The sequence below is a fragment of the Populus trichocarpa genome, chromosome 18, assembly GCF_000002775.5.
Source record: "Populus trichocarpa isolate Nisqually-1 chromosome 18, P.trichocarpa_v4.1, whole genome shotgun sequence".
Lineage (NCBI taxonomy): Eukaryota > Viridiplantae > Streptophyta > Magnoliopsida > Malpighiales > Salicaceae > Populus > Populus trichocarpa.
The window spans coordinates 8,959,171-8,971,770 of NC_037302.2; the positions used below are offsets into that span (position 1 = coordinate 8,959,171).

The 12,600-nt window shown below is 35.6% G+C and overlaps 1 protein-coding gene across 1 annotated transcript; it reads right to left on the reverse strand.

Annotated features, from left to right (window-relative positions):
• Nucleotides 1-218: 218 nt before the first annotated feature.
• On the reverse strand, nt 219-11,760 carry LOC7458744 (ABC transporter G family member 32). The gene is made up of 24 exons (XM_002324923.4): nt 11,224-11,760; nt 10,377-10,497; nt 10,146-10,234; nt 9,966-10,050; nt 9,049-9,208; nt 8,774-8,850; nt 8,624-8,677; nt 7,523-7,613; nt 7,116-7,417; nt 6,758-7,039; nt 6,190-6,506; nt 5,899-6,059; nt 5,723-5,826; nt 4,571-4,730; nt 4,333-4,455; nt 4,143-4,234; nt 3,725-4,057; nt 3,362-3,652; nt 3,065-3,148; nt 2,816-2,949; nt 2,480-2,707; nt 1,592-1,763; nt 1,248-1,502; nt 219-761 (listed from the first exon to the last, which is right to left on the reverse strand). Exons 1-24 carry the CDS (start codon nt 11,496-11,498, stop codon nt 489-491), a joined length of 4,263 nt encoding a protein of 1,420 aa, XP_002324959.4. The 5' UTR covers nt 11,499-11,760; the 3' UTR covers nt 219-488.
• Nucleotides 11,761-12,600: the final 840 nt, after the last annotated feature.

Sequence of the window (12,600 nt, forward strand, 5' to 3'; positions counted from 1 at the left end):
TTTCTCGACCTCCTAAAAATAATATAAACAGGGATTATTTAGCTACCATGTTCACAAACATGCGTGTGATATTAACAGTGAACAGAAAATGTCAGTACAAGCACTACAGTTCAATGATGCAACAACAGTCCAGTGAATATTTCTTGTTAAGAAATTGGACGCAGGGTGCAAGCCAATATTGTTTTACACCAACAAGTAAGAATTTATTTTCAAGATGATTAAAACAAATAAATCATTCCATTAAAGTCATATTCATATAAAAATCTGAGGGGGCTGCTATAATGTCGGCATCAACATATACGGATATTCCTATTTGTAACGTTGGATTTGAATTTAGGGTTTTGCTTTTACTGTTTTATTTAAATCCAGTCGTCTTGGCAACACTCTACTTCCCCCGCCCAAGTTTAGCGTGTTCTTCTTTTAGCTTTGGCACGCTGCATGAACAATTAGGTGCAAGATTTTTATCACTTGCGAACATAGTCACCTTGTTATCTCCTTTGGAAATTGAAGGCTTTTATTGCAAAAGCGAAAATCACTCCAAAAAGCACGCAGAATCCAACCACCATAAGACCAGCGACACCTAAGAAATCATGCCTGTATCCAAACACTTCCTGAAGAACTTGCTTCACAGGCAACAAGCGATCCCCTTCGGAGAGCTTCATTAGTTTATTATCATTGCCATACTGGGAAATCAAGAGACCGTAAAGAGTCCAGGCTATTGGGTTTGCCCAGTAGTACCAGCTCCACCATATGGGAATTCTCTGTTCACAGCAAATAAATCAACAGATTTAGAAAAGTAGAACTAGTAATGGATATAGCAAATAGTCCAGGGTCTTTTTTTTTTTTTAATCATGGCATTCAGGTTTAAATCAATGCTGGAAAACCACTTCTATTAGCTGATAGCATGCATTTGCAATATGAACCATCAATCAAACAACTCAAAGATGCTCATTGGAAGGGCAGGCTCGGATATTCAGCAGTCATCCTCCGAATATATGACTTTCCATCAATGAGAAGTGAGTGGTTAGTGGTTATAACAATTTAGAGGCGCTGGTACATGGTACATTCTGCACTATTAGGTGACCTCTCCAGCAATGGACAAAAAATGCCATGACTGAAATCAAAAAAATAATTGCAAGATGCAAGTTCTTTCCCAGTTTTGCCTGTCTCTCCAAATACAAGGAGCACGTAGGGAATCAAGCTAGACACGCAATTCGAAAAGCTTTGAATAACAACTAGTTCTTTACCTTGTGAGGAATCATAAAGCCACTGAAAAGGTTCCAAAGCATATAAAATGGAGCAGCAATGATGGAAGCCACGTTGTGATTTGGTGTGAGTGCTGTCGTCATCATTCCATAAAAGGTGAAGTATAGCATGGTAAAATACATGAAGAAAGAGTACCAAATAAACTTCAAAGCAGTCCAGTCAAATGATGCCATGGAGTAGAAAATTGTGCAGTATATAATTGTTTGTCCAAACACGTAAGGGAATTCAATAACAACCTGTACACAGGAAAGAAATTCAATGGTCGTTTTTGAACAATCAAGAGGTATTTTTACTTGGAAGGTGGAAACAAGGCCAGTAACGAAACCTGCGCAAAGGCGAACGGTAGAGCTGAGTACATCCCTGCAGCTCTCTCTCGATATGAAACAAATCTTTCAACAGAAACAACAGGTTGAACAGCAGATGCATTGGTTATTCCAATAAATAGGACAGCCGCATACATGGATCCCATTGCATTGAATAATTCTTGCACATTCTCCCTGGAAGAAAAGTATTAAAATGTTAAAATATGATATATAACGTAATTAAATTCTAGACCAAGGAAATGTGAAATTTGATAATGAGAGAACAAACTAATAGAAAAACAAAAACAACAGTTCAAAATTGTTTATCAATGAAAAGGGGTAAAGATCCCTCCTCTTTCTCACAATTAATAGAGGTTCTTTTCATCACGATCATAAGTCACCAATTTTGCTTTGCAAGACTTGTCTTATATTTCTGTTGCTTACGATTACAGCACCTTTAGACCCACATCCATATCATATAGTTTTGTGCGCATATCAACCTTCTAACAGTGTTAAATAAAATTGCTCTGATTTCTAAACGCTTCTAGGGGACTGTAGCCATTAAAAGTTCATGTGATTGAAACTAGCTACAGCAATCAAGTGGAAACAAAGGTGCAGAATAAAGGGGGAGGAACAATAAAAAAATTCAAATTTCTTCCAAGCTTCAGGGAGTTTATGCAGAATTGGAAACAAATTCCCAATGTGGACCCGGTAAAAGAATATGTACTTGATTGATTTTACATCATCATCCTCTTTAGCAAATAGATCATTAGAAAATGTTTAAGTACAGTAGTAAATTGTGCAGTTGCAATACCAAAAGTAACCAAGCATGATTGCACCCCAACGTCATTCAATGTGCAAGAAATCATAAAATTATGAGAGATTGCTTTAACAAAGTTTAAGCAGAAAACCTTTTGGAACCAAATCTCCAACATATTGTCCCAAGCATTAATGAAATGATCACAGTATAGAAGAAGCGGACTGCAGTGTATTGTGGGTTTCGCCAGTAAGATAGATTTTGCTTCCAAAGGCAGGCTAATAACTGGTCAAAAAATGACTGACAGTACTTGGTTGGAAAGTTCAAGTCTTTCGCACTACTGTTTGGCTTGCTTAAATTTTCAACCAACTCCCTATTACGTCTGAAACAAAAGAAGACATCAAAATTTCATGAGCTAGAAAGGAGGAGAGAGAATAGGGGCAGTCCATCAAATTGAATAAAAACTAAAAGTTCTGGGAACTGGACGTACTGATGTAGATTTGATCTTCGGTAAATTTCAGCAAAGTCCACACCTAGACGGGTTTCTTCCGCTGAAGAAGTAACCTCAAGCATCCAGGCAGCAGGGTTATATCCATGTCTAATCTTTGGCACTCCTTCAACTGCCTACAAAACAATTGTGTATAGCATATGGATGAATACAGCCAAGTTCAAATTTGATATGTAGCACAAACAAGCCACATATCATATATGTTAGAGGAATAAAAATGTGTAATCTGACCTCAAAATACTTGATGAGCTCACAAGACCTTGGGCCAAGAGGACCAGCATATATTAGCTCTCCTCCACGCTTCATAAACAAAAGCTGTAAAGAAAGACATGGATGATCAGCATATTGACAAATATATTACGAACAATATAACCTTTAATGCCTCTAGTCTTTTCACCAATCTAATTGAAGCGTGGACAGATCTTTAAGAAGAGAAGCATTTAACAGCTCTATTCAAGCTATTGGTATGTCATGTGGCACCGGATCAATGCAGTTTATATATTGTCCAATTAAAAAGAAAATGAATACCTCATCAAAGGATTCAAAAATGTCTATGCTTGGCTGATGGATTGTGCAAACAATTGTCCGTCCAGTGTTTACTATATTCCTCACAGTTCTCATCACAATGGCTGCAGCTCTTGCATCCAACCCTGAGGTGGGCTCATCCATGAACACTATGGATGGGTTAGCAACCAATTCAACAGCAATTGTTAACCTTTTCCGTTGTTCTGTTGATAAACCATTGACTCCAGGTAGACCAACCAGTGCTCCACTTAATGGAGTAAGCTCCACAAGTTCCATAACCTCCTCAACAAATGCCTGAAAAGTTCAACCCTCACAATGTCATGTTTTACCAAACACATCAAATAGCACAAAAATGTTTATAATTACCTGCTGTGTATCCATGTTAACTACTGTTGGTAACCGAAGCCAGGCCGAGAAAAGAAGCGATTCAAGAACAGTTAAACATGGAGAATGAATATCATTTTGCTCACAGTAACCAGAAACTCTTGCAAACGTCTCTTGCTTTTTGGGATAACCAGATATATGTATGTTCCCTTCTATGATCCCTCCAGTTTTTCTACCAGCTAAAACATCCATGAGGGTGGTTTTTCCAGCACCACTGACTCCAACCAGTGCTGTAAGCACACCAGGCCTAAATGCTCCAGTAACATTAACCAACAACTGCAATCTGTCTTCTACTATCCCTTGTTGCTTCAGCTCCTGGAAAGATACCAGGATGAGATATTTTCCTTCCCAAAATATTCCAGAAAACTTATTACATACATGGGAGGAGGAATTTACACACCACAGGGACGTCCACAAAGTAATTGATATTGCTGAAAGACATGGAAAGAGGCTGAAATGGTAGAACCATGCCTCTCGGCTTGAAATATTTTCCTGCCAGAAGTTACAATTAATAAACACTTCAAACATTCAGTTGTGGTTGATATTTACTAGAAATTAGAAGAAAACAAATCCAGAATAAAGTTATTAACCATTCAGTGAGCCAGAATGCTGCAAGTACTCCCTCAGTTCAATAACAACATTTTCTCCTTTCCTTCTCTTGTCTCTCTCTTGCAGCTCCTCCTTGGAAACCACAGCTTGATGCTTCCCCAAAGCTGTTAAACAATAACAAAGACCTTGGTGTGATTACCTCTCTACTTGTTTGTTTGGACAATCAATGCAAAGGAACCACAGGATTAGAAAACTGTTCTCAAAATAGTGATGGCTTACGATTAAGGTATGCTAGGAAGAATGTGAACAGAAGATTGAATAGAACTGTATATCCAAGCAGAGCAGCAATTCCAATCCAATACCAGTAGCTTTCTGGAAATAAACTGCGTGCTCTCAGTAGTGCCTCACCTAATGAAAAGTCTGTGTTGTTCCCAGCTCTCTACATCACCAAACAAGAAAGAATAATGAGTTTATATTTTCAAAGCATGAATGCTCACTTAATTAATAGAAATTAATTAGATGAACAAGGTGCTAAACCCAAGCCGATTGCATTTTGGATTTAGGAGCTCCACATGTTAAGAGGGGGTAACCTCAAGGTTATCATAAAAAAAAAAAAAAAAAAGGTTTTCCTTTCAACCAATAGACATATCTCGAGCATAGCCAAAAGAAATTGACAGGAAAGGATTCATATATATTCACATAGTTTATGCTCTGACCGCAGTTAATGGCTCGTCATGGTTCATTTTTTTATTTGTCTATACATAATTATCATGCTGAACTAAATAAGATTGCATTTAACTTGACTTGAACATTACAGTGGGTCGTAACTAAAAAAAAAATAACTTCAAAGGTATGTTTGTCAAGATGGACTAGAGAAGGATATGAATGAGGGGAGGGATTGGGAATTCGCTTTGGCAAGAAGGATGGAGATGCAAGAAAGGACCGAAGGATCCATGTCACTTGCAGTCCTTCCTCACTACTAATTTTCAATCCTCCCAATTATTTTCATTCTTCCTCTCCTTTGTAATTGGATGGGTTGACTCTCATAGCTCACAAAAAAACTAGATGGATGAGTGACCATCCATCCTTTCTCCTCTCCCTCCTTCCATTTTACCCAATTCATCCTTCACCCTATCCATTTTTCCTCCTAAAAATCATTCCCGCAAGTCAGAATTGTTAACTAAGCACAATACTTCCAATCAAACAATATGCTTTGTAACGCTAGTATCAAAAATATACTTCCATGTTTCCTAGAGTCAATGAACCTTGAGTCAAAATCAACAATCAATAATTAAACTTTTTGAACATTCATTTATAAGTAAATTAACAATTGAAGGAAAATAGTTTTTGAAAAAACCAACTTAGAGTAAAAGCCAATGTAACTAGTTGATTTCTAAGGAAGATGGAAACAGATGATCATATAATAACAACCTTATCCCAAGAATGCCCAAGGAATTCATTCACTGATGCTGCATTTTGAGCATACATCAAAGGAGAAACCCAGAAACCCCATATCCACCAGCTTGGGATATAATCTGTCACAGCAAACAAAAAGAGTAAATAAAATGGAATGAAAATAACCATAAATCCAGCAAAACATTGATTACCTCTCGAAATGATGTATCCTCCAAGAGCCATTACAACCAACATAGCAAAAGATCCAAAGGTGTTGGCAACTATCATATGACGGCCCAAGGATCCAATTACACGAAAGAGAGCTATAGACATTTGGTGCAGAAAGAAATACAACAAAAACTGCCGAAAAAATCTGCAGATTGCAGCACTAAAATTACAAACTACTGCCAAAAACTATAGCAGATTAACAAATTAAAATAAAAAAATACATTCCAAGCAAACATCAAAACTGGAAGAAAAATCCATGAAAGATTTTAATATACCTGGTAATATTAGGATCATATCCAATCACATAGTATGTGACTGCCACCCAGAGACCAGATTCCATGAGTGAAATTGGAATACTTAAGACCCAAGAAGGAAGTGTGTATGCCCAGCTGGGGTAGAAGCGCAAATCCCTATGCTTGTAGAGCACTGGAAGCTTGGCTACCAGCATTGAAACCTCCGTAAAGCCATTAAAAAGAATAATGACCATGGAGAAGTATATGGACCCAACAAATAAACCTCCATCATAAATCGTGTCACGATGCATGGTTGAGCGGAAAAAAACGCTCATTGTGATCAATGCAACAAGAAGAAGCTGCAAAATAATTCTTAGAAATTGTATAAACTAGTAGTAAATAGGTAAAATCATAACCACATCCATCTTCCTGAGAGAATGGAAGAAGAATACATTAAAAAGTCTTAACAAATAAAAGGGAGTGATTATTAACCAGCTCTCATCGTCAAGAAGTTAACATTAATTATTTTTTCTATCAAGCCCAAAGAAATCATTTCGCTTATCACCAAAAAAGAATTTTGAGATTTCAGCCAAAAAGGCAGTAACATTACCTGAATAAATTTGAATACATATATAAATGAATTCCGTTTCATTAGAAGCTTCTGCCAGTTAAAGCAGATCCTGAAAAGCTCACTCTGTTTTACACCGAACTTAGAAGTTGACAAAGCTGCTGGATGATTGTAACGTTTGTCAAAAGGAACTGCCAGTTCCTCAGACAAACTTCGACCAACAAGAAATGAGTGAAAAGCTTCAACAAACTTCCTCGGAGGTATGTACCGATAAGGGCGATTGGGAACAGACCAGTACTGCTCTTGGTCCTTCTTTGAAATAACCTGTATAATGAATTACAATAAGATAAATATAACAATAATGGAGAATAAACTCACATCCAAGCTCTTTACTACTTACTTCTTGCAAGAAGTCTGCCACGTTCTTTCTCTCAGGGCAGCTAAATCCCATAGATGAAAAGAAATCTAGAGCTGCATCACGGGGTCCCTGGTAAACAATCTGGCCCTCACATAAGAGCATAACATCATCAAATAGTTCGTATGTCTCGGGTGCAGGTTGCAGCAAAGAAATGACAGTGGTACCATCAAGTGCACGGGTTGAATGCCTTAAATATTTGATGATTTGATATGTAGTAGAACTATCGAGCCCGTTGGATATTTCATCCATGAACAGCACTCTAGCCGGACCAACTAGTAATTCACCTGAAAATCAAACACAGATGTATATATAGCATTCTGGCACACACGAAACCACAACCCAAAGGAAAAAAAATAAATAAATAAACAGAGGTCAGTCAATATATAGACCTGTTGTAAGTCGCTTCTTCTGCCCCCCCGAGATCCCTTTAAGCATTTCATCACCAACCAATGTGTCAGCACATATGTCCAAACCTAAAATCTTTGTCAGATATATTTTAGTACTTCAGAAAAGTTTTTAGGGATGATTCTAAGCAACTACTTGCAAGATAAATTTGCTCCATACATGCTAAACAATGTCCCATGCTTCATTTAAGAGGCATTTTTCCTTTTTAACCACCTCCCAATTGCTAATAACTTTTACCCAAACTAGTATCTGTATGGATGGTTAATCCTGAGCAAATAAAATTACACGTCAAAAGTTCCAGCATACAACATTTCATTTAGAAAATAGCAGAATTATTGATTCCAATTGCTTATTCCCAACCCGAACCAAACTTCAATGGAAAAACAAGGATGCTATGCTAAGAGCTTCTTAGAACAACAGGCTAACATTTGTTTTCTGTTTTCTTGATTATGTGGGCATACTGGCATAAATAAGACCTGAAGCATCGCATACTCCAATTGGTATGAACAGGCCACTGACAGAAGAATGCAGGATAATTTTGACACAAATTGAATCAGAAAATAATATAGTTGTTGGAGCTTCAAAACAATTAGAAAAACAATGATAACCAGCAGCAGTCCAAAAGAAGACTTGTACAGACTTGTTGGTAGATGTTCTCTTTTTAAATAAACTCAGTTTATCAATAAGTTCAATCCATGTTCGAAAGAACAGTTTCACATTACTTTTCAATACTATTATTTCTATGCTACTTTGAGATAGTAAATTTCTGCACAAAGCATGCACAAGAAACAGTTTTAGCAGTCTATATTATTACCCTTTCAAACATCTAAGATAGTCAACATCATTGACTACATTTCCATGCTAGAGAGTAAAGTTCTATGGTTCTCAAGAATATTATTGAAAAAACTTTAAAAATACATACAAATAACAAGAAGGCTTTCTCTTCCAAAACTATCATTAAGAGGATGGACTGAGTTTTTCAATATAAAAGATTTGTGTACCCATAAAGAGTAAGGACTTTATAAATAATATAACTGCACCAGGATTAATGTATACATAAACATTAACCAGGATCTAGAGAGTACCTTCATTATGTACTCCACCACCAGGTTAGTCTCCTGTCCCCCCAAAGCTAATGACTGGAGAGAAAAATATATAGTGAAGATCCAACCCAATCAGCAACAAATTATTAGGCAAGAAAAACTGGCTGGAACAAGTTTACAAATTATGAGTACCTTCATAAATATATCAAGATCTTCATCAGGCTTTATCCCTGCGAACTTCTCTCTTCTTGCAAGCTCCAAAAGCATATCTGATACAAGCGTCTTTGTCAGCATCTAGGTAATTGGGCACTGAGATCTTAGTTCGTATATTCATAAGTAGGTGCAGGTGTGAATTTTTGGGATAGGTCTTAGGTGACAATAGCTAAGGGGATTTGGGTGAAAAAAAGGGGACAAAGAAGAAAACAAATAAAGCAGCACAGCCATAGATATGATTTTTTAAATCTTACCATATTTGGAACCAACACCTTGGCAGCATCCTGCAAACTCTAGAGTTTCTTTTACAGTCATCTCAGCCACATGCCAATCATGCTGACTGACATATGCCGAAGTCCTCGGAGCAACAAACTCATTTAGACTGTGTCCATTATAAGTAATTTTCCCAGACATCTTCAATTGCAATGCAGAGTGAATAAGCAACAAGACAAGAAGATATTCAGCGAGAATATCACATTAATGGAACCACAGATATTACTTTCAATCCTATGTAACTGGAAAGCACATCATCACATGATTCCATAGCTGAAAGAGAACGTGATTCTCCATGCAATAGATGTATATTTGCATAGGCCCTCAAAATTTGGTCCATCTTCATCATGCAGCATAGCTCCATTGATGAAATGATACCTTGACAATACGAGAGTCCAAAGTTGCTCGACGTGCTTACACTAGCACTTCTATTATACCAACCTTATACTTTTTTTCAACGTTTGACTACTCTTAACTTTTTTAAAAAAAATCAAATATCACTAATTTTTTTTATTGTTCCAATTAAGTACTTTTTAAAAAAGTACTTGATTTTAATAATAAAAAAAGTATGTGCATCAAAATCCAAAAAACAATCATATACTTGATTGATATAAAATGAAAGTTGAAGTACTGGTAACTATTTAAAAGTAACATCATCAAATAATAAAAATATTTGATGGAAGATATTGAGATTTAAAAAAAAAAAAAAGTGCATTGAACGAAAATAAAATCCATATGCTCCATTGAAAAAAAGGTATAAATTAAGCTAGTATGTAATTATTTCATTTATTATTACAAGAAACCTATCATGTCAACCCGGCAGAGGTTCGGGCATGGGAGAGCTGCAGCAGAAGTCATCCTATTTAAATTACTTGTAAGATAAACAAAATCCTAGTACCTGCAAATCATTTCCAAGACGTCCAGCAAGAGCTAAGAGTAGTGTTGTCTTTCCAGAGCTTGGAGGCCCCAATAGGAGGGTCAATCTACAAAATAACACTTATACCTAAGACCAGAGAGAAAGAATGCGACTCAAAAATAACCAACCGATCCCACTCATGTAAACTCAAAACTTGAATACCTAGAAGGCCTTATAATCCCACTAACATCATCCAAAATGGTTAGCTTGCTTCTGTTTCCTCTATATATCCGCAATTGCCTTAAAAGCGCCTTTTGATCAAAACGTAGATACAAATAGATTATATGAAATTCAAAATTATTGAACAAGAAGAGAAATAGCCAAAGAACGAGATCTCTGGTCTTAATTAAGGAAAAAGTATACGAACAAGCTTCTTAACTAAGATTATTATACCTCGGTCATGTTGAAAACAAAGTTGGGGATGGTTGGGAGGGCCCTACTTCCCACATGGACAAAAGATTCGACAGTCACATTCTGAACACGAACCTCAATCTTTGGAAATTCCAAACGTACTCTGTGAAAATCATAACAAATTAATCGAAGATAGCAAGTGTCCACCCAAAAAATTAAGATAATTTATGTTGAAGTTAAAACAATCAGTTATGATCAGTTTAGTTCAGAAGAATCAAACCCAATAAGCAATTAATATTGGCTTACTTTTTTGTTTTTTTTTTTTTTTTTTGAGAGTTTTAGACGAGTGAAAGCAATGGTTTATATCCTCAAAAAACACATTCATTTCACTCATTTTCTATATATATCAAATTCCTCGATTTCTTTTAGTAGTCTCTTGTATCTCTATGATCAACAAAATTCTTGGTATTTTTATATATATAATCCTGAAAATGTATTTATCTTATTCTAAGTTGCAAACCTTTCTCGCCTTCTCCACACAATTTACCATTATAGAATATGCATCCCCGGCCATAGATCTCTAATTAACAAATGTGAAAACTGAAAAGTAATTAATATTCTAGATATATATATTTTCTTATAAAAAAAATCCATGCAGTGAAGCATAATTAAAATCTGACTCGTATGAATTAGGTTAGGTGGACTCGCTTAGCTCACTTAAGGTCTTATTGTAAGTTCGTTTCAACTACCAAAAGACCATATATCCAAAACTGATCAACTAATTACCAAAACCTACAACTCATCAAAATCAAATAAAAAAGAAAACCTCTTCAATTCTTTTCACTGATGTTTTCTGAAAACCGTTACAAGAGAAGAAGATTTTACGTACGCATCAAGTCGCTTTCGCATCCTGTCAAAGAATCGCTCAGGGTCTTCATCGACAGAGCTAACCAAGCGCTCAAGCACGAGCTTCTGCTCTTGTGCCCCGAGCTCACTTAGATCCATCTCTTTATGATCACCAACAACATTCTTGAAAATGCCTCTCCGTACTCGAGCATAAGTAGGCAGGCGCTCGAGCGCCGCCCATCGAAGCGCCTCCTCGTCCTCTCCCCCCTCCCTAAACGACGCCGTTCTCGTAAACGCATTTTCAGCCGAATTCCACATTTCACTTATAATAACAAAAAATCAGATCGCTTCTAGATCTAAAACAAACCAATCCAAACAAACAAACAGAACCCTACATTACTCATTTAGAGAGAGAGAGAGAGAGAGAGAGACAAAGTGAGCTGTGCTTATTGTGTAAGAGTGTGTGTGTCAATGTGAACTACTTGTAGTGCACAAGATTGGTAGTTGAGCTTCGCATTAATGGCTTGCTCTCTCTCCCTTCCTCATCTCCAGTGAGAGTCGCTTCTTGTGTGTACGTTAAAGTGGTTCAGAGATGGCTCATTAATAGCCGCGGGAAAGACAAACTTGGAGGAGTTATTTCTAACTTATACTCGCTCGTTCATACAATTATTTACTCATTCCCTTTCGACACCCTACACGTGTTATCTGGTATATTTATTTTTAGATAAATTAGTTTTCTTATCACATGCTTACTGTTTATATTATTCAACTATATATTACATATATTTCTATTAACATTTAATAAGTTTATTTAATTTTAATAAAAATTAAAAACAACATGTTTATTTGATTAAATTAGATTTTGATACTCGAAATATAAATATTTCTTGTACAAAATTGGATAGTAATTATTAATTAAAATATCTTATTTTCTATATTTTTAATTTATATATAGAATAATTATAATTTTATAAGAATTAAAAATTATGAACGTATATACATAGAGATATCACTACAATTTCAAAAAGAAAATGTAAAAAAAACTCTTAATTTTCGTATAAGCATATGTAGAAATTGAAACAACATTTCTTCATATTTTTATAAAAACAAAAAGTTCATATTTTCCTTTATAAAAAAAAGGAATGAGAGCTTCCTTTTTTATGCGAATAGATTTTTTTAATTAAAGAAAATAAAATGAGTTGCTTGGAGTTTTTGTTTTAATATAAAACTAGTTTTCCAAAGGTAAAATATTTTGTATTTTTATTATTAACATTTGATAACTGCCTATAATTAATTAAAAAATCTTGGAAAATTGAGAGAAAAATAAATTTTCTAGATCATTATTAAATTTCAAAGGCTAAAATTTATATTTTAACATTATAAAATTGCAATTTCTTTTTATACAATATTTTTTATCATT

Coding starts and splice junctions, on each gene's coding strand:
- LOC7458744 (XM_002324923.4), bottom strand. CDS start 11,498: ATGTGGAATTCGGCTGAAAATGCGTTTACGAGAACGGCGTCGTTTAGG. Junction 7,040..7,115: donor TGGCAGACTTCTTGCAAGAA/GTAAGTAGTAAA, acceptor TTCATTATACAG/GTTATTTCAAAGAAGGACCA. Junction 762..1,247: donor GCTTTATGATTCCTCACAAG/GTAAAGAACTAG, acceptor TGCTGTGAACAG/AGAATTCCCATATGGTGGAG.